Source organism: Carassius carassius, chromosome 33 (genome assembly GCF_963082965.1).
Source record: "Carassius carassius chromosome 33, fCarCar2.1, whole genome shotgun sequence".
Lineage (NCBI taxonomy): Eukaryota > Metazoa > Chordata > Actinopteri > Cypriniformes > Cyprinidae > Carassius > Carassius carassius.
The window spans coordinates 6107742-6135038 of NC_081787.1; the positions used below are offsets into that span (position 1 = coordinate 6107742).

General features: G+C 36.5%; 2 protein-coding genes across 8 annotated transcripts in view; both read right to left on the reverse strand.

Annotated features, from left to right (window-relative positions):
- Window positions 1-1229: 1229 nt before the first annotated feature.
- On the reverse strand, window positions 1230-5075 carry LOC132113585 (ras-related protein Rap-2c-like). The gene is made up of 3 exons (XM_059521419.1): window positions 4098-5075; window positions 2909-3213; window positions 1230-1923 (listed from the first exon to the last, which is right to left on the reverse strand). The coding sequence occupies exons 1-2, from the start codon at window positions 4368-4370 to the stop codon at window positions 2935-2937; spliced, it is 552 nt and encodes a 183-aa protein (XP_059377402.1). The 5' UTR covers window positions 4371-5075; the 3' UTR covers window positions 1230-1923; window positions 2909-2934.
- Window positions 5076-8179: 3104 nt separating this feature from the next.
- The window catches only part of LOC132113587 (muscleblind-like protein 3), a 43967-nt gene continuing 24849 nt past the window's right edge, over window positions 8180-27297 (reverse strand). For 2 of the 7 annotated variants that reach the window (XM_059521427.1, XM_059521421.1), the window contains 6 exons: window positions 21679-21829; window positions 19832-19867; window positions 18402-18509; window positions 17392-17486; window positions 10301-14692; window positions 8180-10228 (listed from right to left, as the gene is read on the reverse strand). In XM_059521427.1, coding sequence (XP_059377410.1) covers window positions 14675-14692; window positions 17392-17486; window positions 18402-18509; window positions 19832-19867; window positions 21679-21829 — 408 coding nt within the window. In that variant the 3' untranslated portion in view covers window positions 8180-10228; window positions 10301-14674. Of the gene's footprint in view, window positions 10229-10300; window positions 14696-17391; window positions 17487-18401; window positions 18510-19831; window positions 19868-21678; window positions 21830-27297 lie in introns of all 7 variants that reach the window. The other 5 variants (XM_059521423.1, XM_059521422.1, XM_059521424.1 and 2 more) reach the window with 5 other exon arrangements.

Below are 27297 nucleotides of genomic sequence, written 5' to 3' on the forward strand. Positions count from 1 at the left end.
AAGACTAAACGCTTACTAAAGAATAAGGTGGGATTTGTCTCTAAAATTATATTTATTTTTCTTTCTTTCCTCTTCTTCTTATTTTGGTTTTAAACAAATTATTTCTTTGCAGTTTGTAAAAAACAAAAAAACATAAAAAAAAAAACTATCTGTTATGTACTACATTTTCAGCTCCCCTTCACATATCTTTATATATTACAATAAACATTGCACTTTAAAAAAATATTACAATCATGTTCTATTATCAAAATATCACAATCACTGTAGGTGAACATGGGGTGAGTTTTAAACGTTCACTTTAAATATAAATTTTCATAGAAATATGTCCATAAACACAGGCATATAAAAGCTCACACGGTGCTGCATAACTCCAGTAACTCAGTAAAAACTATTAAAACATTTTCTATTCAGCACCCTTTAGACAATTAAGTGGTTCTCAGCCAGGGACCCTCAAAAAAATTGCAAGTGGGTAGTAGGATGATTTAAAATAATTTAAATGAATATATTATAATTATTAATAAAATTATTAAAATGTATGAATAACTTAAGTAGAAAAAAAGATTAAAAGCTTTTATAGCAGGTAATTGCAGTCTCAAATGTATACACACACACACACACACTTATATAAATATATTCTCTAAATCAGTAGTAGACTGGATAGTGAAATCTGGTTTGGTGACCCATGGACATTCAGAGACTGCAGATGCCATATGTATGATCACAAGCCTTTATCAAAAAGCATTTTTAGCTTTTTTAAATGGAATTTAATGTTTTAGTTGGCAAACACCCACTTCATCTCAACTCAGCAAGCAAACAGACTTTTTTCAAGCTCATCACAAGATCCTCACATTTCAGACATTGGATTTCCACCACAATAAGACAGATTGTTGGGAACTGATAGATGGCTGATTTCCAGGCAACTTAAAGGTCATTATCAAAAGCCTATTGTGAGGAATTGCAAGCATTGATTTCGAGTTCTTTGTTTAGTTATTTTGGTGTAAATGTCTCAAATGTCATTGATAACCAACTTAATGACATTTGTACATTTTATGTGCTTACAGTGATAAAAGCCAAAAGTAATATCCGAAACACTGTGCTAAATGGATTATTCATATTTTAAGTTTATATTTAAGCAGTGGTGGAACTGTGTCCAATTGTAACTTGTTGGGCACAAATAATATGCAAGAAACATGAAAATAAAATTCAAGAAAAGAAGCACGGACTCAACAGGGGTTTCAGACTGTAATCATTTAAGGCATCATCAATGCTGTACTTCAGAAACAATGCATACTGTAGTCACAAAAAGCCAAAACAGCCAACAGAATATAAAAATGCAATATTTATCTATATTGGTAATTAAAGACTTTAATAAATAGAGTATTAGGAGAGAAAGCAATACATACCAGTAGTTTAAAAAAAAATCAAAAGGGGGGGAAACGTTAGATATTGAGGTCTCAAACCTGCATAATCGCTGTTACAGCTTAATAATTAGATATCAAACTTAATATGTTAAAAGAAAAACAGGGAACATTTTCAACAGGGCATCTCCAGGGGTATTATAGCCCTGAGCTGACCTGCTCGTCATAACCCTTATCCCAATTCCCTATATAAGAAAAATAGCTATTAATAGCCCTGTCACAGATATCCCCATTCCCAAAAGTTTTCTGTGCTCTCATTTGCAGACTTCACTTGTTTCCAGGTAACCAAAACATAACTTGAAGATATTGTATATGTGCTCTACCATCCAGACCCAGCGGATTTGAGTTTTGAAGACCCTGCGATGATTTATTTCCGGACAGCAAAGCCAAGCCTCGGTCAGATGTCCGAAGTGTCAGAGTTCAAGGGGCTCAGTGGCACAGGAGTGGCTCAGAGGGTCATGTGATCAGAGACTTGTTCAAGAGAGCATCCATCTGGATCATGTGTCTAAGAAACAGAAATGAGAAAAGTGTGCTGTGGTCACAAGAAAAAAAAAACATTTTACATTTTTAAGTGCTTCTGGGTGTCATCCGCCTCTGGTTATGTTATCTGTAAAAAACATGTTGTTATTCTGTTAGTTTTTTTTATTTATTTTGGTAACCAAATAGTTGCTGGTAGCCATTGACTTTTGAAACCAATGGCGACCAGAAATTCTTTGGTTAACAACAATCTTCAAAATATATTTTGTGTTCAACAGAATAAAGAAATCAGGTTTCGAACAACACACCGTTTTGTAGCCCACAAACCATACCTTTTACGGCACTTTATTTTTCTATATTTATCTATAGCAGCTAACTATAGCAGCAAAGTCTTACACATTCACAGAAAATAGCTTTCTTTCATATTGAAAAATAAGGTGGAGAACATATCTATAGCATTATGATACTACCCATTGTCTTTGGAATTTAACTTCCAAATATATGACGTTTAACTAAAGATCATCTTCAATCAACCAAAATCTTTATAAGGCTATAAAAATTGTTTGCATAAAGACACCACTGAAATGGCACATCTAGGTCATTCTAAAGTTCTCCAGAACACCATTTCCTGTTTTGCGAGATCACTTTCCATTCAGGATGTTCAGTTTTCCTATTTATTCACAAGGATTGGCCCTGTTCTCATGCGTCTGACTGCTAGTCCAGAGAGCGCAGTCTCTTCATGCTTCATCTCACTGGTATTGGGATTAAGCGGTTTTATTCTTCACACCACATTCTTGGTGCAATCCAATGATAACAGAAATGAGTCAGCCTGAGAGCTGCCGTCATCAATTTATAAAATATCTATCTCACACACACACTTTTATGTAAAGATATTTCAATGTTTGTATCTTGAAAAGTCAAGCATCAAGCACTCAATAAGAATGCTGTACTAGAAAACCTGAATCTGTTTTTTTTTTTTTTTTTTTTACACACACGGACTTGCACTCTCATACCTGGACTGCAAGTAAGGCCAGGATTCTCACTGCACAATGCAGGCATTGCAGCACTGCTCTTGCTTCTCGGGCAAAGTGGTGTAGTTCATCTGCCTCACAATCTCAGCGAACAGCTCATCAACCATGCTCTTGCTCTTGGCTGAGGTCTCTATGAAGGGGCAGCCCCACTCTTGTGCGAGGGCACGTCCGTCAGAACCCGCCACCTCCCTCTCTGACTCCAGGTCCACCTTATTCCCCACCAAGATCAGAGGCACCTTCTCGAAGCGCTTCACACGAACGATCTGGTCCCGCATTGGTCTGATGTCCTGCGGAGCCCAGTCAGAGATAAGAATGTTTGTTTAAGATAAAACAGTTTAAGACTCCAAATAAGTCAGTTTGTGGAGAAATGAACACTCCTAAAGTTGAAAATGAAATGGAAGAGATGACGGATCCATATTTTGACGTGCATCCAAGTGAAATGGATTAACAAATTAAAACATTGGGCAGGGCCTTGGTTCTGTGCATCACTTGTTGATTGGAATCTGAGGCTCACAAGTGAAGGCAAGGAGCGGGTTTAAGCTGACTAAATAATGGGACTGATTAAACCATTTTTAAAAATGAAACATGAACAGATGAATAGAAGGCTTGTTAACAAATAATCATATTGTTGTTTAAATGTTTTGTATTAGGATCCCTTCCAGTGCTGTTGTTCTCAATATGTTTTTCTTTTTCTGATTTTTTTCCTTTTTTGATTAAAACACTTTTCTTGTGACCATAAGCAATACAACATATTATATAGTACCTCATGTGAACAACCTACGTACATGCATTGCTTATGGCTGATAATGGACATTGCGGGAAAAAAGGGTGGGACAATAAAGAGAAGTTGAAATATCACACATAAAATGATAAAAAGTGGGTGTGTGAGATCACAATGGTTGGGAAAAGTGTATTTGAATGTACGTTTTAACCTGTTGCATATATGTCATAAGCAACTTTTAAAAGAGACAATTTAAGATTTTCTGTCATTTTCAGTTTGGCTGAGAAGGCTAAAGTTTGGTGTGCTACTAAATCACAGGAGTTCCCTTGCTGGAGTGATTTTCTGACCTCGCTTGTGGTAATATGATAATAGTGGTAAGGATGTCCTAATTCAAACTTCAAAAGTCTATTGTTTGTACTTGTATAGCCAGACGTGGGATGCAATACTCACCTGAAATGACTGCTGATTGACAAGGCTGTAAACTAAAATAAAGCCTTGGCCGTTTTTGATGTACAGATCTCGCATGGACGCGAACTGCTCGGTCCCAGCGGTGTCTAGGATCTCCAGCACCGAGGGGGACGAATCCACTTCGATCTCCTTCCTATAAAAGTCCTCAATGGTCGGGTCATATTTCTCTATGAATGTCCCGGTCACAAACTGGACCGTGAGTGCGGATTTGCCCACGCCGCCGCTGCCCAACACAACCACCTTATACTCCTTCATTTGCTCTGGTACAGGATTAAGCTACAGCTAACTTTATCTGCTCGGCAACGGCCATAAAAAAACATAAAAATACCACAGCACTCCTTATTGAAGAGCTTTATGACAAAAACAACAACGGAGAAACACTTTTATCGGGTTCGAGGGAACCAAAGCCCACAGATTCAACAGAGGACGAGTGTTTTCTCTGCGTGAATGTCTAGCTAAATCCACAACGCCCCTCCATTTGCACTCTATCGCCATTGGGATCCGTTCATCCTAGAGTTTGTTAGCCACAGAGGCGATGTAAAACACAAGTATAGTGTGCAGTCGTGTCCATGTTTGGCGTCCGTGTGAATGGAGCGCTACATGACTAGCTTTAGCTGGCTAGTGCTTCTCAAAGAGAGCGAGGCTGCACTATACAAACGGCCTTTTTCCTGTTTTAATACCGCTTCTGAGCGACGAATATAATCACCGGGATCAGGTTTCTTGCTCTGAGATCCTTAACTCATACACGCCATCTCTGAATCCAGCATTGCTTTCCTTTCTTGTGTCTGTTTTCCCCGGCCCGCCTCTGCATATCGGCCCCAGACAGCAGCAGCAGCGGCCCCGTAGCGAAGCTCCTCTTTCACTCTAGCGTTAACTAACTGTTCGAATGAATCTCGGATCTGTCATTGAATCGGTTGAATTGATTCACGGATTAAGTGAATCGGACTGAAATGGGTCCAAGGGTTCTCGGGTCAGTTTAAACGGAATCCGTCTATTTCGAACATGTTTAATTTGAAAGAGCATTTGGAGGCAAGGATTTTATTGGCGTTAAGTTAATAGCCAATTAGCAGAAACGTAAAAAGAAAAAAATCGCAAGGACATAAGTTTAGGACTTGATAGTATGGCAGTTTTATTAACAATTAATTGGTTTTACTAACTAATATTTTCCAACAGATATTAAATAGTAATGTTAGTACTGATTAATGTTATCTTTTAAATGACTTTGATTAATATCCTTAATAATGGCTGTAACAAACTCCAATGACACGCATGAAAGAAATTGAAACGAACTGTTCGAAAGAACCGATTCGCGGAAATGATGGCGGCCCCGCAGAGGAGCTCCTTTTTCTCACAAGCCTCAAACCTGACCAATAAACATCCGCCGGAAATTCCATCACCATTACAAAAATTTTAAATTTACCCACCGTCATCTGAAGGGAAATTAGTGGCAAAAACTTCTCCAATCTTTGCCAACTACTGGAATCTAATTACTGCATATGACATAAAATAATTGAAATAACTTATAATAATACTGCTTTTTTATGTTATTCTTGTTCTTTAATCACCCTTTTTCATATAAAACCCTCCAAATTATTTTATATATTTAAACACTGAAACAATATTTACAGACAGATAAAGTACAACTAAGTATTTTAGAATCTGAGGTCTAATATATATATATATATATATATATATATAGGCCTCAGATTATAAAATACTCCGCTGTACTTTATCTGTCTGTAAATGCTGTTTCAGTGTTTTTATATGAAAAGAGCAAGTTTATTTATATAGCACATTTAGTACACAATGGTAATTCAAAGTGCTTTACATAAAAGAAAGTAAAATAATCATGAATAAAAATAATAAAAATAAAAACAAGCAATTTTAAAACTTTGGAAATTATTTAAAAATTGACTTATTTAAAATGAATTTAAAACAGTTAAAAATAGAAAATGATTTTATATAAAATACAGTGCAATCAGTTGGGAAATTGCACAGTGCTCATTTAATAAATGCACAGCTAAACAGATGAGTTTTGAGTCTAGATTTAAATGTAACTAATGTTTTAGCACATCTGATCTTTTATGGAAGCTGATTCCAACTGCGGCATAGTAACTAAAGGCGGACTCCCCTTGTTTTGTGTGAACCCTTGGTATTTCTAACTGACTCAATCCTAGTGATCTTAGTGCTCTGTTAGGTTTATATGCAGTGAGCATATCTGCAATATATTTTGGTCCTAGGTCATTTAGTGACTTATAAACAAGTACTTTAAAATCAATCCTAAATGTAACTGTGAGCCAGTGTAAGGACCTGAGGACTGGTGTGATATGCTCAGATTTTCTCTTGGCTGGAAACAAAACATCTAATTCTTGCAATGTTTTTTAGAAGATAGTATGCTGATTTATTTACTGCTTTGATATGACTACTGAAAATAAGGTCTGTCTCCAGAATCACACCAAGATTCCTGACTTGATTTTTAGTTGTTTAACCCCTAGAGTCAAGGTATGCATTCACCTTGAAAACTTCATCTTTGTGTCCAAATGCAATAAGTTTTTTCCTTGTTAAACTGAAGAAAGTTCTGGCACATCCAACTATTAATTTCATCAATACATGTTGTAGTAATTTGGAGATAAGGCTATGTAAATCTGGGTATCATCAGTATAGCTGTGATAGGCAATTTGGTTCTTTCTCATTATTTGACTTAGTGGGAGCATATACAGGCTAAACAAGAGTGGTTCAAGAATTGAGCCTTGTGGGACTCCGCATGTCATGGATGTCCACTTAGACTTATGCTCTCCTAGACTCACATAATAGCCTCTCCCTTCTAAGTATGACCTGAACCACTTGAGTTCCATCCCAGAAAGCCCGACCCAGTTTTCCAGCCTCTCTAGTAGTATGTTATGATCGACAGTGTCAAACGCAGCACTGAGATCTAGTAATACCAGCACTGATATTTTGCCAGAGTCAGAATTTAAGCGAATATCATTTATTATCTTAATGAGTGCTGTCTCTGTGCTGTGATGCGGTCGAAAACCAGATTGAAAATTGTCCAGGTATCCATTTGAGTTTAAGTATTTGTTCAGCTGATTAAAAACTACCTTTTCTATAATTTTGCCTATAAAAGGAAGATTAGATATTGGTCTATAATTGCTCAAAATAGTGTTATCAAGATTGCTCTTTTTCAGGAGGGGCTTTACAACTGCAGTTTTCAGGGAGTTTGAAAATGTCCCAGAAAGAAGTGAGGCGTTCACCACTTCTAAGAGATCTGCTTCTAAACAGTTAAGCACTTTTTGAAAAAAAGATGTGGGAAGTGTGTCAAGATGGCAGGTTGACGATTTTAGGTGCTGCACTATTTCTTCCAAAATTTTGCTATCAATTGCTTTAAAAGTAGACATAGTATCTTTTTGATATTGTGGCCAAATCTGTCTGACCTGCATTGCTTGAGGATGTGCCAATCGCCTTCCTGATATTGATGATCTTCTAGGAAAAGGAGGAAGCAAACTCATTGCATTTGCTGTCTGGGAATCTGACTTGGGGGGGAGGGGGGGTTGTCAGTCTCTCAAAAGTGGCAAAAAGAGAATGAGTGTTGTTTAAGTTACTGTTTAAGGTTTGAGGAGTAATTCTGTCTAGCTGTGGCTATTTTCACATTAAAAGCATGAAGGCTGTCTTTTAAGATGCTATAGAGAATTTCAAGTTTCGCCTTACACCACATCCACTCAGCTTTTCAGCATTGTCTTTTCATAGTCTGAACTGCTGTTGATCTTCTCCAAAATGATTTCTGTCTGTTTGTATACATACATACATATATATAATTGGCCATTTAAAACATGTAATTGTGAAGTGGTCAAAGAGCTGTCTCTGTTAGTAGACTCACCTTGGGCATCAGGAAAAAGTTACAACTAAAGACATTATCTTAGCATGTCCAGTGATTCAAATGGTTTTGAACAGTTAAGAATATTTACTTAAGACACTCTAATTCTTAAATCAGATTATTTGTTTTGTTGACATCTCTAGAGCAGTCTGTGAATACTACCAAGAAAAACACACACCAAACAGTCCAAAACTGCCTTTGAGTGCTTTATTAAAATGTCAAACAAAAAGAACATAAGTCTTACGTATGTATATATTCCATACATTTATATATCGCAAAGGGATTGACAAGAAGCACAGTTCTTGAAGCACATACAAGCACAATAAGCTAAATAGAAAGAGAAGCATTTCATATAAAGAGTAAAAGCATTCAGATTTATCTTGTCCTACAGTGGGAGAGAGAGGAATCTATTACATATGGCTTTTAAACAATGTAGACATTCTTTGAACGGTTCCACACACACAATAGCATTTACACAGGCATCCGCGTTAGCCACCGAATGTCAGTCGATGCCTTTAAAGGGACATAACCTCTGCATCAATGAGTGATTTCATTCGAAACTATACAGCTTTGTACAACATTAATGTGATGCTCCAGTCTCAGTGACTTCTACACGTTAAAACACGAACCATTGACGTTAGGGTTCCAGTCATAGAAATGATGAGGACATGACTGAATGTAGGGCACAGTTAGGTGGAAGTCTAACCTCAATGGCTTTCTTTACAGACTAGTCCCTTCACATCACACCGAATGTTTAGGCACAGGATAATGGACAGCAGAAGAGTGTTAGTCGATTTTCTCTGTCAAGCACAGTGGTAAAAGGAGCATCCCGCGTGTTCGCATTCAGCTTCTGGATGCAAGCTGGGACCCCTTAGTCTATGCTAAGTCCTAAGTGCGACCTCAGCTTTACAGTCAAAAGGCTGAGGACCATAATCGATTGGTCCAAAGGTGCGTCTATATGCAAGAACCTACAAAAGACTCAGTCTCTCCCTCACTACTAGGGCAAGTGCCATGGCAACAAAATCATTGGCTTCCAAAGCAACTGTAGAGCACAGAATGTACAAGTTTTCTTCAACAGAGTGTTCTATCTGGCGATTTCACGTCGGATTTTTGGAGCAATTTTGATTGAGGATATCCTGTTAGATTTTCAGGTTACTTGTTGGTCTTGGTGAGTGCACAAGAATGGAAAAAGTCCGTCAAAAACCAAACCAAAATGAAAACTGAAATATGTTATTTTGTATAACCCGCAGCAAAGCTTTCCAGCTGCAGTCTGATCCTGAGGTGTTCTTTATGCTACCATCCTGGTCTTCCTGTAGGGGGCAGAGTGTTATTAAACCCCCTTTTTCATCCCATGGGACTACACAGAAAACAAAACTGTGAGCCTGAAGCTCACACGACGGAGAGGTAAAAGAGAAACAAGCTGACCGTTCTTTGGTTTCTGGACACAACCACACCACAGGATCAGACACAAGCGGGCGCAGAGCTCAGGTCGCAGCGCTTTTGTAAGCTATGCAAAACTACAAAGCCTTTTTTGACATCATGTTCTCTGCAAAATGCAATAACATGCTTAACAATGAGAACGTGGGCATTGGCAAACAGAACAAACAACAATTCCTCAACACCCCAGCGAAACAGTGTCTATCTGTTTGACGACCCTTAAAAAGGATAACTGTTTACCTGTATTCCGAACAATACAGACATTTGATTTGAATCTGCTCTTCTACACACACATATATATATATATTTATTCATCTATGTATATTCAAAATAAATTCTGAATATTTTGAATCAGTTATGTACATAAGTGCAAACAAGGTGAATAACACACATTCGTACACCGATGGGGTGACGCGAGTCACCAGGTCCCAGCACAGCTGGGGTGCAGTCTGGGTGGGCCAGAGGGGGACAGAGACATAAATCAGGGGCTCACTTATGGCTGATACCATCCTGTTACTGACATCACCGGGCTGCGTTATTTATAAAAACCGCCTGTTTTTTTTTTTTTGGAATGCACCATTGCGAATGCATCGCCAAACCTTCTCGGACCAAATAAAAGACTAAAAAGTATCTTCCTCCCAAATGGATCCATCAGATTAGTTCAAAAGCTCAGATGCTGTTTACATAAAGATCTGTTTTTTATCTAAAAGTGATCAGCAACCCCAATAGAAAAATAATAATCATTAAAACAGAAATAACGTATGATGTCTCCGAAGGGCCTTTGGACTTAAAGTATCTCACAAATCTGTATATACGTTTATATATATATATATATATATATATATATATATATATATATATATATATATATATATACGTTTATATATATATATATATATATATAATTTTACAAAATAGTCAATTGTCTCTTTTTCCAAGACAACTTAAGAACACATTCCCTTTCTGAATAAGTTAACGTTGTACATTATTTCACTTAAAGTGTGAAAAAATTCACAATTAAGATATACAAAGGTAGCCATGTTGTAGTTTTGTTGCCATAGCAACAAGAACTTACTATCATAGGTAACAATGAATCTATCATTGTAATACATACAAATGTGTATATTGATATATAGATATACAGATTAAGTATTTTTTTAAATCTTAAACCACTAACTGCACAAACTATGATGTAGATTATTCAGATTATTCTCATTTCATGCGATAACAGAGTTTACGATGTAAGATAATTAACCAAGTAGCGCTAATGATCAAACTCAAACTACTATTGACAGCTGTGTCAAAACAACACACCGTAACATGACTGAAGTGGTGAGTATAAAGTTAAAACAGCTACCGTTACGAATACAATAATGTGTTTCGATAAAAACTAGAATGACGATGATGATGCATTTGTAATACATACACATAGATTATTCTAGCTAACTACTTTATGCAGGTATGCACACTTTTTAAAAAGTGAGTTCTTAAAATGCTAAAGCCCCCGATGAGGCACATTGTTTTTTCTTTATCAAGTATTTCGTTAATTCCAGCTGGATTGCAGTTGGAGAAGGCATAATTCTTTATATGAGAGAGAGAGAGAGAGAGAGAGAGAGAGAGAGAGAGGAGCTTCTAAACCTTGGCTGGGCAATGGAACTTAATTACAAAACACAATCCAACACATCAATGAACAGTAGAGATCGTTCCTAAAGCAATCCGCACATATTTGCCCCAGTATTTCTTTAAACAACCTTAAAACACATGACCATTATACAGAGATGTTTACAATACAGATACTATTTCAGTTATAGCACAGTAAAGTACCATCTTGCTTGGTTTAGACCACCATTGTTTATCGCTTCACTTGCATTTGGCCTAGATAGTGTTTGCTGATCAGCAAAAAAAAGTTGCAATGTTTTTAGGTCAGGCTATCACATAAAATCAGCTTTATGGCTCTCTTGGGGTTATGCTGTTGAAACAACATGGCTGTCCCAAAGGAGACAACGGTTTAGAGAAGGGTCTTTGAGACAAGTGATGAAAAACGCTTTTTTTGTTGTTGTTTTTGTTTGTTTGTACATCAACAGTGGATGGCATTGGGAGGCTTTCACTTCCTTGATATGTTGAGAAAGGTTGTAGTTTCGTTCGAGAGAAATGGTGAGACAGTCATCCAAAACCTCTCGTGACATTCTCTCTGTCTTAAATGTCACATTCATATATTCATGTAAAGGCCCGTGATGGGCGGATAAATGTCTTGTAAATGAAGCTTTGGCTGACGAGGGCCTTCTAAGTTTCCAGTCTGAAAATATATATATATTTTTTTAAAATTGTAACATGTCTATAAGAGAGCCGCAGCTTCCAGCTCACAGTCCAAACAGATAATATTCAGATGTCACTCGCGTCATCTACGCCCTTGCATTTTAGAGTCTGCCGACTTTTGAAAGTAAGGACACAGTCAGTGATTTAAACCTGTTCACACTCTGCACATGAACACGACAAACACAAGAACAACTTAAATAGTTAGAATTCAATCAGCCTCGATCTCAAAGTCAAAATGGGTAAAGAAACTCCAGCAGGACCCTAATGGATTGCAGACCTCTGTGTGTCATCTGTCTGACGCAGTTTTCATGTTTCTCCATGGATAAACTATCAATAATGTATTACGGCAATAATCTAATCGAGCTCTTGGTTGGCAGAGACTGGAACTTTATTAGTGGGTGCACCTGGCATCCACTGATGCACTAATAAACACAGCTGCTGAAAACCACCCTACTGTGATTTTCCCAACTGTAGCACTCGCTTAATGAACGGTAGCAATAACGGAGATGTTTCAAAACAAAGCACAAGATAATAGCTTGCTTGAATGGGCACATAGATTTAGATTTGTTGCTTGGGTGGGCACATTTGCAATATTGCAATTTAAATCCATCTGGCTCATGACCTTGGCATGTCAAGGCCTGATTATGCAGTCTGAGATCTCCAGTGATTGGCACAGGGTGACCTGTCTGAGAGTCATTGGCACAAAGGCAGTGCACTTGACATGTCTGCGCAGGGGGTCGCATATGCTGCTGAATACAGCAAACTAATAGGAGAGACACTGGATATTCAAATCAGGTACCAGTTTGTGACTTCAAGAATGGATTTTGCATATCTCCTTGTGATTTTCATGTTCAGGATTTAATGTACGTGTGCTAATCTGTTATTAATGAGTGTGTAAACCGCTAAGCATGCAGTTTAAAAAATCATTTTGGCAACTGACGTACACTAAAAACCGGGGATGCACCAAACATGGCTGAACAAAAAGTGGAGACGAACAGACTGTCACACAGCAGGTGGGGCAGAGCTTGGATTTTGGCAGACACAGATCAGCCATCAGAAAGGGTTTGTTTATAAGAGATAGACATGGTAATAGGGTGAATCTTAAGAAAATATCACATTTAACACCAAAATCAAAATAATGAAAATTGTATTTTGCATAAAGAATATGAAGCCTCTTTTTTAATGTTAATGAAAATTAAACCACATTTCTGTAATGCACTGCATGTTTTTGCACTGGAGCAATTGTATGTTTTTTTTATTATTATTATTTTCATGAGCACATAGTGATTTTTTTACTATATAACAATTTTTTTTTGTAATATAATTGTTTACAAAAAATACAACCATGACACATTTAAATGTAGTTACTTATTGTGTATTAGTCATAAAAGTTTTTTTTTTTTTTGCATTTTGGCAATGACAATAGGAGTGCTTAATTGTCATAAAAATTTGTTTTAGCACATTTTTTCTTCTGCTTTTGGGATGTAATATAAATATAAATATATGTATTTTTATATGTAGTTTTTTTGTGTGTGACTGTTTTCATGAAATTCCCCCAGTAATCAAAGAAATGTTATATGCTAATAAACTAAAAGGCAAATAAACATGACTATTTTTACTGAATTTGAATATCCAGGACATCAAGCTATAGCTGAGTAATATATATGCAAGAAACATTAATGAATGAAGACCAGCTGGAACAAAAATAAAGTCCAGGTAAAATTTCCTTTTACATCCAGAAGGCCTGCAATCAGACCTTACGTTTCAGTGTGCATCACACTGTGCAACATGAAGTGCTCATATTTAGTCTGCTTAAGGCAGATCTATTTTTAAAATGGAGGTATGAGTATGTGAACCAATCTTCTGTTTGACCATCTTGATGTGGAGCTTGAAATGCGAGGTGAGATACTTCAGGCATGAATAGTAACACTTATCTCAGTAGACCAGTTTTAGCCTGTTGGACAGTCATTAAATAAATAATACTCTTTCAAGAAAACCTCACAACACACATCCCTAAGAAGACGGAGGAACGACACATTGATTCTGAAAGGCTACACAGGTATACTTTCTGAGTCGATGATAAAATGTGATTCAGTTGAGTACAGAAGAACTGGGGGGAAAAAGATGTCCACAAACTTGTAACTCAAAGGCACGAACAACGACATTTTGAAAACCTCTTCACAAAAAACCTAAATCAGTATTGTGTATCAGTATCAGATTATCTTACAAAAGCATCAATCATTTTCAAATAACCTTTTTTTTGACATTTTGAAATGTAAACATGAAATAAAACGTGCCACGTTCATTAATCATAATTAAATGTGAAAGAAATTACCACCACCACCACAACTATGTAAAATATCATAAGCATTAGGAGCCGCTCTCACACACTCTGGGTTTACACATTCTGTCTGCTGATGATCTGCAATGACTCCACCTCTTACCGTACATTAGATAAGTCGGTTCTGAAATCTAATGTTCATCTCCAGAGAATTCATTCTTCTCAGCTAATTGGTTTGCATGTATTCATATGGCTGTGAGTTACGAGAGCACTCCGTCTCCTGATTCAGCATCCGCACGCTCCTTACGTCTCCTTGCATCGAGATGGCATGCTTCCTTAAACAGTTGTAGGTCCAAGCTTAAGTATTGCCTGTTTCAATATCAACAAACCTCTGTTGACGTCAAATGAAGTGGGAATCTCGGATATGAGGATGAATGTATTGCCCATTAAGGACGTACTGATTAGGCACACGTTTTGTTGCATTCATTTTTCTGTTGTTGGGGCACATGTTGCATGAGAGATGGGTCTGATTAGGTTGTGGGATTGTGGGAGAGGCTTACTGGATTCGGCGTCATTGGTGCAGCCACCAGGAGTTTAGGAACGGGACAGAAATGGCCTCCATGGGAACGCACTGGAGGTCGATGGGGTCGGCGCTCAGTACCTCGGCGGCGTCTACTGGAAGACAGGTACAAACAAGCCAGAGATAAGGAGGTGAACCTCTTACGGTCAAACAAGCAATATGCAAAGAGAATATAGTCAATTCTTATCTTATCTACTGGAACATCAAACCAGCATTTCATTTCGAAAATGAGAAAAAGAATTACAAGAGAATGAATAAATAACGTGCAATATTGCATTAGTTATCTTGAGACTGTGGGCACAGACCTGCAATTCCATCGTAATTTTGCAAGATGTATTTCAGCAAAATGCAAGCGAAGCAGGAAATGAGAGCTGACATCTCAGGTCTGTGCAACATTATTAGTCTATACCTGTACTCCAGAATTACCATTAGATGCTAAACTAGAGATGAAAACCACACTGAACATTTCGCAGCTTACACAATGCTAAACACAGGGTTCCTCCACAGTTTCAAATTCCAGACTTCTCCGTGGATTTTTTGGACCATAATTCATAGTGTAAAATAAATTATTTAGAGTGAAACGATTAAAAGTTCAATTCTCAATATTGAATTCCCAATTTGATGATATCACAAAAACTAATGTCACCAAGTCGGTACCAATATCAGTAAGATTTCCTGGTTCTTTGTACCATAGCAAAAACTACTGGAACTATTTGCAGTGTGTACTTAGAAGCATGCAAACTGAAATAAATACTTAAGCATTTTGAACAGTATTTAGTGGTTTCTCTATAATGCTCAACGCTTCAAAATCACATCGTAAACAGAAACCTTTGATGCTCACAAATACGCCAAGGACATGGGCAACGGTGAATATAGATATTCATAATTCTGCTGAGCTAAAAATATTGCATTGTGTTTGACACACTTTAACACTTCCATGAAAAACAGAATTGAGCAATAGTCTGGAAACACAAACTTTTTCAATAGTCCATTTTCTTTTCTTTTTTTTAATAAATATCCAGATGTGGAAATGACTAAAATCAATTACACACTGTGTAGGAACCCTGTAAACAATCCACAATGTAGCTCTTCAAGAAATGAAGAAGCAAGCAAAAGATGTCCTTTCTGCAAAAAGTTTGGCCTGGTCAAGCTTGTTGCTTGCCTATGTTTAACCGTATGATTAACTCATTAACAGAACAGACTAAATGGTGAACTCTGTTTCCTCACATTATGTATTCTGAATTCAAACAATGAAGAAGAAAGGACAAACAAAAATTCAGAGGACTGTAATCTAAAAACATTCACAGAAAAAACCAAAGAGGACACATATACCATCTCACTCTAATGTGAGCCACAGAAACAACCTGCTCCAGTTCAAAATTCTTAAAACACGGTGAAAGGGGGAGAAAAGACAATTACCTTTTGAGCTTTAGCACTTAAGGGAATAATTTGTAAAAAATAAATAAAAATACATCTGTCATCATTTACTCACCCTCATGTTGTTTCAAATTTTCATTCTTCTGTGGAGTGCAAAAAGCAGTGTTTTGAAGTATCATTATACCGTTTATTTTATACAGCAACAGGGTCATAGTGACTACATTTGTTAATCTTCAAAAAAAAACAAAAAAAACACTAACACCAAAATAATAATCTATTAAATCCAATTGAACTGAACTAATTGCACCAATTCATTAATCAATAATTCAACTAGTTCATTAATAACCATTCCAAAATTAAATACATTCAAAATAATAATTAAGTCGTTTGGGAATCTAATCAAACAGTTAATTGAAAAGAACTGATTATAAACTATATAAACTATCATTTAACTTCAGATGAATTGGAATAAAATTGTAAGTGCCTTTTTATTTATTTTTTTGGTCCCACTTTATATTAGGTGGCCTTAACTACTATGTACTTACATAAAAAAATAAGTACAATGTACTTATTGTGTTCATATTGTATTGTAAAACACTTTTGCTGCTATTGAGGTGGGATAGGGGCAAGGTTAGGGAGAGGGTTGGAGGTATGGGTAAGTTTAAGGGTGGGTTAAGGTGTAAAGTATGGGTCAACAGTGTAATTATAAATGTAATTACATAAATTAAATACAGATGTAATTACATGTAGTTATTTTTTAAATATAAGTACAATGTAAAAACATGTATGTACACAATAAGTACATTGTACTAAATTATTAATTAAAATGTAAGTATATAGTAGTTAAGGCCACTTAATATAAAGTGGGTAAATTTTTTCCCTTTAATGTGGTCACTATAACCTGTTGTGTTATGGAAAGAGTTGGCTAATGATTCATTATTAATGTCTAATGTTGTGTTCCATGAAAAAAATAACAGCATACAGGTATGGAACGACAAGAGGGTGAGTAATTAATGACAGAAATGTCATTTTTGGGCGAACTATTGCTTTAAATGTAGCTGTTTTCTCTCTAATACAGTGAAGACACTGAAACAGAGCGACAGAGATGTGAACACACACACACAGACACATGGCGAAACTGGGACATTGTGCTAAAGAGGTAAAGAGACTCCTCACTGGTCCATAGAGAACTCAATGACTCAAGCTTGTCATGTTCTGCTATTTGGAATCAGAGAACAATTTCATTAACATTCTCTGTACTCAGATCGCACCTTCAGACATTGCATTTAAATTTTCAAGTGTTTTGTTAAAGTTTTTTATAAAAAAAAAATAAATAAAAAATAATTGTTGTCTATGGACCAGGGTCGGATGCATTACAGCTGTAAAAAGGAGAGGCCAAAATGAAGGGGCAAACCTGGTTGGAGGTGGCTGATTCAGCAAAAGGAACATTGGTGACTGGGGTCGTAGCCGACGAAACAGTGGAAGTGGTGGCACCGTGCATCATGGGAACTTTTTTCAGGCGAGTCAGACAAAAAACAGGGGAAGGGGAAAGGTGGAGGGGAGGAGGAATGTTATGAGTACCATGACATAATATCATGGCAACAACGTCTTCATGTACTGCAAAGATGATGTATTCACTTAAGAACAAACATGCAAACAGAACTTAAACTTAAAAACATTTGGTTTCATTACGTTTTACCTTAGAGAGTTTTATCTGATCGCCATTACATTTAGATAAAACTATAAGGCAACCTCAAATGGATAAAATAAAAACATGGCCGTCATCAAAATCACACACATTTGGAACAGACAGGAACGTCTGACTGTCATATTTTGATGGGGGCCGGAGAATGGATAAATATACAGATTGGGGAAAAGAAGGGGAATGTAACGATGCAGTTCATTCCCATTCAAATATTGCCTTAAAATAATATGACACTTTACTTCTTTGGTTTTGAGTTAACCTGATAATGAATGACATATCATTCTAGAACACCTGTAAGCTAAAGATAAAGAGATAAAGGTCATATTACAGGGAAAACTACAAATTAGCACAGCATGATATGTACACAGCAAGTGCATCACAGATGTCAAACAATATCATAAAAATTAAAAATACAGACATGCGCACAGGCACACAATGACTCACTCACTGGTTCAGCACAGATCTAGTGTTTGATCTGATTGTTACCCAGCTAAATGACTGTTAATTTAACTATTCTAGAAAAAAAAAAAAAGATCACTGTTCGTCTATGGGCATGGAAATGTGTATGCAACTGCATTTCTGCTAAACTTAGATTGGGAATATTAAAACTGAAAGTGAGCAGAAACCTGAGGGTTGATTTCTACCTTTCTAAACAGGTAAATGGTGTGTGTGTGTGTGTGTGTGTTTGTGAGGGGAGGGGACCTAGACTCTACCCTCACCAGTATGTCCAGGCCCTAACAGGTAACGGCTTTGGGGGACCCTGCAGCTGGTCCAGTCCCGCCTCTCCCAGCGGCCATCTGTCATAGGGCCTGGGGGTTTGAAAAAGCCTATAATAGATTTTAGGGGGTGAGGGAAAGGAGAGGATGAGAAGGAAAGGGCACAAAGAAAAGGAACCAGTCTTAATGAGTCTCTCTGAAGGCTGTTGGCCTTGCTTGTTTGTGCCCACACTGTGCCGTCAGCTGCACACAAAATCACTCGCACACATGCATGCACAAATGCATACGACAAGCCGAAATAATGAGCAAATGATAAGAAGCGGTGAAAGCAGACAGGTTGGGTGTAAACGCAGTGACGGACAGGACAGGTTTGGGCCTCTAGTTTCAGACCTAATGAGGAAAATGACTGTGTAAGGTGCACATCTTAAGCTGTCCTTGTCATTTACCTTGATTTCATTATCTTTTTTTTATTTATTATTTTTTACTTGTATTTATTTAATTAGTAGCTGTAAACAATGCAGTCATAATGTGTTAATGATTCATAGTTATTTCCAAAATTATTTAGAATTGAAATGGAAATGGTTCATGGTAATTTATTTATAAAGGTTTATAATATTATTTCTTTGTTTAGATTAATCATACTTGAAATGTAATAATTTATATATTTTTTTCATTTTATGATGAAATGAATGCCTGGCTGGGACAAGAGTAAAACAATGTAATCTATACATAATAGACATGTGAAAAATAGCAAAAATTTAGGGATGGTACGTTTTAACAAAACACAAAACCAAACAAAAACATACTAAACCTAACCAAACCAAAACAAAAATCAAAACAAAACATGAAAAAAGTAAACGTTTTAACAAAAAACAAAACAAAACACCAAAGAAAAACCAACCTAAACCAAATCAAACAAAACAAACAAAACACCAAACAATAAACAAAAAACAAAACAAAAAAACAAACAAAACCAAACCAAACCAAAACTAAAAACAAAAATCAAAACATGAATAAAAATGAAAGGATGGTAAGTTTTAACAAAAAACTAAACAAAACACCAAATTGCACCAAAAAAAATGCAATCTAAACCAAATCAAACAAAACCAAACAATAAACCAAACCAAAGAAAAAGCAAAACATGAAAAACCAAAGAAAAAACAAACTACACCTAACCAAACCTCAAGTAAAAACAAAAATCAAAACAAAACTAACCTTGAAAAAAAAATTGAAGGATGGTAAAAAACAACAACAACAAAACACCAAATTAAAAATCTAAACAAAACAAAAGTGTCCACAGCTAAAGAAACACCCCATGATACACGGCTGGGCCTGCTGGGAGTTAATATTTTGGATCACCTTCCTGTCTGTCACATATCTGAGATGCTGCTGTAAGGTGACGGCTGATCCAGAAAGACTGGGAAGTGACCTACCAATGCCTCCAGATGGAGCCATGCAGAATACGGAGCCTGCAACACCATGCACAAAGAGCCCAGGAGAAGAGAGGCCGAGGAGGATGGAGGAGTGGAAGAGATGTGGAGAAGGGGGAGTGAAAGCAGAATGAGAACAAGACAAAACAACTTTAGAGTTAGTGACACACAGTGAAAGAGAGTGATGACCGTCATTATGGGCAACATGGTGGTGAGATGAAGACAAGGACACAGAGCTGGGAGAAACCAAGAGGAAATGAAACCTGCTGGTGGAAAGGTCCTCATCAGGAAGGGGATGTTAACCTGGATGCCAATTTGTTGTTGTGCTGATACACTTTCTTGTCTTGTCATCTGATTAGCCTAATGCTAACAAGTTCGGCTTGATTTTTGCAACAGCATTCAAAACACATTTACATTTTGAAATGTGCCTTATATTGTAGTTAAACAGAAAATTCAGCAGGATAAAATATAGTATTGGGATTCATTTCATCCATCAGGATTTGATTGAATAAGTAAGGTGCAAAAATGTATAAGTTAGGTTATGATACAGCTATTGTTATGCCAACAGTAAAAAGCAATTTTACAAACAGAAAAACTATATTTTCTTGGTTTAAAATAACTGCATAATCAAGTAAAAACATTACAAAGTTCAAAGGGCCTATTTCGATTTCATGTTGCCTATAAAGACTCATGAAATGGGAGTTTTCTTTCCTGTTTTGATGTATTTGCTACTGAAACAAAATGTTCAGGTGGGGTATTTCTTATACTGCCAATATAACAGTTTATGTCACGGCTGTGAACCATTATTTAATACACTATAATGTTAGTCAATGGCAGGTGGAATTAGAGGAATGTTTTAAATCTAGCGAGCATTTTATTGGAAAAAAATCTGTGTAGTACAAAATTAGTCATCAATTTTTTTGTTTGGTTCATTTTCACAGAAGAAAACGTTAGTTTTGTCATTTTACAGGAAGCACTAGCATGTAGCTATTCTTAAAAGTAATCGAGTGCTGCAGGGATGACATATTTTTTAGGCCAAAACCCAGAAACTACATAAGCTACTAGCTACTAGCTACCTGGTCTAGCTACTAGAAACTACTAGCATTTTAGCACAGTTCCATCATCCTGATGCAGTTCATTTATAGCATATGTTTAGCTTTTCAGTTCTGTTGATTGTATTTACACTTCATATTTCTGATGATTATCATGTACATATACAAGGATCATATATCACTGTTGGTCACAGAGCTTCTTTTCTGCAATATTCCCAAACCAATTGAAAAATCCTACTGAGCTTGTGTCAAGGGAACCAGGGTGATGCTAACTTACAGGTCTGCCTACATAAATATGTCAATCACTGCAGCACTCTATAGACTTGGAATTAAAAGCCACAGAGCTCCTTCTTTGATTTCACTGGTCATTAAAACTCTCTGCTGGGTGGCAAACGTACTGTAACTATCCTCTTTATAATTCCAAAGGGTCGCTGCTACAGTCATTTAGGCAAAATACAATCTAGCTTTTTTACTGATTATGTGAGAATAGTGAGCATAGTGCAGTGCAGCATCAGAAAAAGAGTAGCTAATGCTTAGGTGCAGGTGCATGAGGAGACGCAAAACTGTATGCATCATGGGACTAATTAGCATGACATGTGCATAGGGTGGACTACTATGAAATAAAGAGAGCAAGTGGGCCTAGAGGGAGAGAGATGGCAAGCAGAAAATTGCTCAAGTCCTCATCTAGCCAGGCACTTTGTCTTTAAAGTGCTGTATGTATGCAAGCTAAACTATTACGGGAATATGGTGATATTAGAACGCAGCTGAGGGGGATATCATCCGTCTGTGTGAGCTCACCTGTGGGAATAAACGCTGGCTGCTGCAGCTGCATGCTGGCCAAAGCCTGCTGGTACTGGAACATGCTGGGGTTGAAGACGGCAGCCGCGCCGTTAGTCTTCTCCAGGGTCGGTCTCTTTGGTAGCTGTTGCATGGCTCCTGGTGGCAGAGCCTAAAGTGATCAGGATGACAAAGAAGAAAGAGGAAAAAAAAGAAAAAGAAAGATGGTGGGCAGAGGAAGACATAAAAGACATGCAAGATACTTAGCTACAGGAAATGTTGTACTTTGCGTATATATATATATATATATATATATATATATATATATATATATATATATATATATATATATATATATATATATATATATATATATATATATATATTAGTTCTGAGCAAAATCGCGAATTTTCTACATAAATTAAATCGCGATTAATCGCATGATTGTCTGTGATTAATCACAATCGCAATTAATCGCAGTTATGCACAAAACTAATAATGCATTCAAAAGTAGTGTATTGCGCGCTTTTTTCATTTAAAAGTACTGCTATATGAACAAAAGTGCAATAACATTTGGTTTGCAAACACTTGAAACAAATAATATCTTTTTTACAGCAGTATTCCTTTTATTCCAGTTAAAATATTTATTGTAAATCTTAACTCATAACAGTAATGTAATTAAATTACGCATTGTGGGATTGTGGGACCCATCGCAGCAGAGTGCGGTGCAGGACAAGACTTGATCAGAGAGAGTGAGTGCTAACTGTGCCGGAGCGCAGATCTTCTTATATGTGATGCATGATTGTGTGAATATTTCTTAGTGACAAAAGCGATAGATCTATAAAGCAATATATTGTGAAAGGGACGTCTGTTAATGTGTCCCATACAACTCTAAATAATAAACCACAAAGTTAACAAAACAATGCACTCCACTGTGCTGAGCAAGCACTTCTCTGCTGTCTTCACGTGCTATCGGAAACTTCCTGTTAATGAAGTCATGATTACAAGCTTGTTGCATTGTTTTCTGTTATAAATAACAGTGGACAGTGGTTTGTGAATTCTGATGCTTATCCTAAATAATTTGATCGGAAGCATCCCCTCCTGTGACCCATGATTTGTCTGTATGTGTATTCAGAGACAGTTTTTATTAAAAAACAAGTAAACAAGCCCAGCCCAGGTGAAAAAAGTAACGCAAAACTAATGTAATGCATTACCATAAAGAGTAACTCAATACTGTAATGCATTACTTTTAAAAAAAGTAACTTTGCCCAACACTGCTGCCAATATATAACTATATAAAGAAGGTTGAGAAAATAAATCAATATCAGCATGAATATCAAGATATTCATAAAAATCTAACCTTTAATTGATGCAAAATAATTTAAATTGGAGGGAAATTTGATTATAAAATAAAAGTTTTTCTCAAATACATTTTCGCCACAATTATTGGCCCCATTTGATTTAATATTTTTTTGCAACATCCATTTGGTGAAATAAGAGCAAGATAAAACTTCTCCTATAATCCCTGAGGAATTTGGAGAACACCTGGCAAGAGATCAGAGACCATTCTTCAATGCAAAAGCTCTCCATCTCCTTCAAGGTTCATGTTAGTAAACCCTCCTCTTCAGTTCACACCACTAAATGTCTATAGGGTTCAGATCAGATGACTGGTGGCCATGGCAGCACGATTATTTTAAGCTCAGTGACCCAGTTGTGCTCAGTTTTGGATCACTGTCATGTTTAGATGATCTAACCACAACCCATAATAAGATTTCTAGCAGAGACAGTCAGGTTTTTTTTTTAATCTATTGGTATCTGATAGAATCCATGATTCCAATATCTGAACAAGATGCTCAGGACCTCAGGTAGAAAAACAGGTGCACAACATTAAAGATCCAGCAGTATATTTAACTGTGGACATTGGGTATTTATTTTCTGACCATATATGACCATAGAACGGGTCCTATTTGAAGTTCCAGTCATGTTTGACAATGGAATATGCTGGAGTTCGTTTTTGATGACAGCAGAGGATTTTTTCTTGCAACAATATGTGGTGATGTAGGCGCAGTTTAAACATTTTTGAGACTTTCTGACCTAAAGACAGAACTAATGTCTGCAATTCTCCAGCTGTGATCCTTTGAGAGTCTTTGGCCACTCAAACGTTCCTGCTCACCATGCATTAGGATGATATAGACACACATCCTCTTCCAGGAGGATATGTAACACTTCCTGTTGAAACAAACTTCTTGCGATAATGGCAATGGAAATGTTCAATGCTTTAGCTAGTTTCTAACAGCCAGTTTTTTCTTTGGATTTACTGATTTGTGATGGATGATTAAGGGAATTTGGCCTTTGTGTTCCTCATATTTATACTTCTGTGAAACAGGAAGTCATGGCTGTACAAATTCTTGTTTATAGTCACCCTGGTGTGCTAAAAAAATAAATATGGACGCAAAGCATTCTCTGCTTCTTCTCTGGAAAATATTTAGGTCTTCTTCTCCATTTTTCTAAAAGGGGCGTCAGACACATGCAGCCTTGCATGAGGAAGAGCGATATCAGAAAGAGAAATTGAGGTGAGGCGTCCTTATCTGCCTCTGATAATTAAACACCGAATGCTCAGTCTAGATGAAGGCATAAAGAAGAGGATGTATGCCGGTTTTCCACTGTGTAATTCTGTCTGAAGACTGATATGCAACAAGATAAGAGCAAGGTCAGCAGGAAAGAGGATATCTGTGATTCACTAACTGAGAGATGATTGGGGAGCAGTCCGACCTCATGATTTACACGAGTGAACTCAATCCAAAAAACCCAATAATAATCCGCTATACTGCATGGAGCTCAACACTCGGTTCGTGAAGTAAAAATCTCCATCCAGGTCTGATATTAAACAATAATGCATAAGCCTTTCAAGAAAGACCACCTATGAGCACTAAGGTAACTAAGACGTTGATGTATGTTTCTGTAGATTACATAAGCCATTGATTTAAACTGCTGCTTAACTGCCAAATTAATTACAGATGAGGTATGGCACTACCCACAATTCCGTAGTGAGATGATTTTTTGTATATTTATCTATATTATTGTTACGTAGCCTACCTAACCTTACCTTGTTAGTTATTAACAGATGTTGTAGTGTAAGAGCGGAAAATGTTTTTTTTAATTAGAAAATGCACTAAAAAGTAAATCAATCACTCACCCTCATGTCATTCCAAACCTAAATGGATTTCTTTCTTCTGTGGGGCATTTTTTGAGAAATGTCTTGAGTGTTTTTTGTCAATGGTCACCAACCATTCTATTCCACAGAGGAGAAAAAGGTTTGGAATGACATGAGTAAATGATGACAGATTTAAAAACAAAATTCTCCTTTAATCTCCTTAAAAGAAAACATTCTTTCCCAGTAAATAATGGGAAGAGGATTAATTAATCCCTTATTAAAAACAAGACAGGATATTCAATTTCTGGACAATACTTAAGAGCTGATTTTCATGTAATGACATATTTAACCTCTAAACCGATGATATTAATACATTTCTATATAAATTAAAAATAAATGATTAAAATCAATCATTTTAAATACAACAATTCAAATTTGCATCACATTATAATGTAAAGAATGAAAATTGATATTTATTTAGAAATTTGCTAAAGATTACATTTAACAGTGAAAAATCCAAAATTAACTAATACGTAAAGAACTATTATTGGATGATATCCAATATGAAACGCATCTAAACTTTACTGAAGATTTTAAATACATTCTTGCGTCTGTCTTTTTTCAGATATTAAAAATGTAATCAAATGACAGTGATTCCTTTCTGAGCTAGTTGGTTTGATTCAAAGTTTCTGAAGATCCTGTGAAGAAAATACTTCTAGAACCCAGACTACTAAATTTATTAAAGTGTCATTTCTCTTCTGTCAAGGGGATTAGTTTGCACAGAAATTGTTGCTGGTTTCCTGCAGCATTTACACTTTCACCCAGAAAAAAACTAAGCTATTAGAAACGAATAAATCAGCGAATTATATGAAAAAAGACACAAAAGTGGGTATAAGATGAATGTACCAGATTGAAAGTTGGATGCTCTGAGGGCTGGGTAAGCGAGCAGTGACCACATGACGATGGCAAACCAATCAACGACAGTAGACATAAACATGAGACAAGAGAATGAGCCGTGAAGGAACAGATGCAGCTGAGGTTAGAGAGAAAGCTGGGTAATAAGCTTGTAGGACAACAAAGAGAGCTGTGAGGATGTTTAAGACAAACAAGCAGTGTTCAAAAAGAATGACAGCATGAACTGAGAAGGAGTCAGATATAGCCAGCATATGATAAAGCCTGAGGCAGACCAGGTGACTGCAGGCAGAAGAGGAGGATTTCTAGAAAACGTCCCCACATCTGTGCACTGTAAATAAACCTTCGTAGAAATGCTACATGATAAGACTTGGGAGATCAGGATAAAAATGACACATTATTAAAGAGAAATTGTCTGCAGTAGAGGTTTCTGTTGACGAATTGAATTGCTTGTTTTTTCCTTTCTTATCGTTTTTCTCTCCTGCACCTGCACTGCAGACATCGTTTGCAACCGATCACTGAGCCCAGGTTTTCATGCATCACACAGGAGACAAAGAGCTCGCCTGCAGACACACACACACCCTCCTGCCGGGGATCTGAATTATTTAATACACTCATGAACCTCACATTGAAGGTGCGTGGAAAGTGAGTTATAAATACACACACCTTCATTTGACACTAGTAGAGCTTACTGAAAATGGCATACTGGCAAAAACGAAGGCTTCTGGTCACTTCACTCTAGATTACTAGTGGTACTGTTTCTGAAAATATGTGTAGTGCAAGCAGCCTTGGATAAAACCAGATGCTAAAATTTATTATTTACCTATACCTCATTTTCCAGCAAAGTGGTGCAGTGACGCAACTTACTCCTTAATACATTGAGACTTACTGTATGAGTTTGAAAACAAATTTGAACATCACATGTAATTTAATTTAGTGTTTATGATCATTAGTTGCATAAGCTGATGCAACAGTGAGAAGTTAAAATGAAATTAATTAAAATCAAACTAATACAATACAAATAAATCTAATGATGCATACACTACCGTTCAAAATTTGGGGGTCAGAAAGTTTACTGTATGATATTTACTGTTTACTGTAAACAATGTTTTCAGCACTGATGATAAAAAATGTTTCTTGAGTGAATGAGAATATTAGACTGGGATCATGTGACCCCTGAAGACTAGAGTAATGAAGCTGAAAATTCATTATAATCACAGAAACAAGCAACTTTTCAAATTTTGCTCACATTATTGTCAATTGTAAAAACATTTCCATAATATTACTGTTCTTGGTGAGCGGCAGAGACTCTCAAAAACACAAAAAACCCTTACTGACCCCAAACCTTTGAATGGTGTGATGCAATATCATTGAATAACGAATGGTAATCATGAATGTTATTAATAAGAATAAATTATTCGCTCACTCTTGATTCATTTTAACATTCAATCCTTATATTAAAACAAAGTGGCTTTAGTTCACAAGTTTATGCCACAACAAGCTGCTTTCAATAAATGGTCAGACATTATTTAGATGTGTAACAAATTCAATTTTTAGCAATGACTTTTATATAT

Coding starts and splice junctions, on each gene's coding strand:
- LOC132113585 (XM_059521419.1), bottom strand. CDS start 4,370: ATGAAGGAGTATAAGGTGGTTGTGTTGGGCAGCGGCGGCGTGGGCAAA. Junction 3,214..4,097: donor TCAATCAGCAGTCATTTCAG/GTGAGTATTGCA, acceptor TGGGCTCCGCAG/GACATCAGACCAATGCGGGA.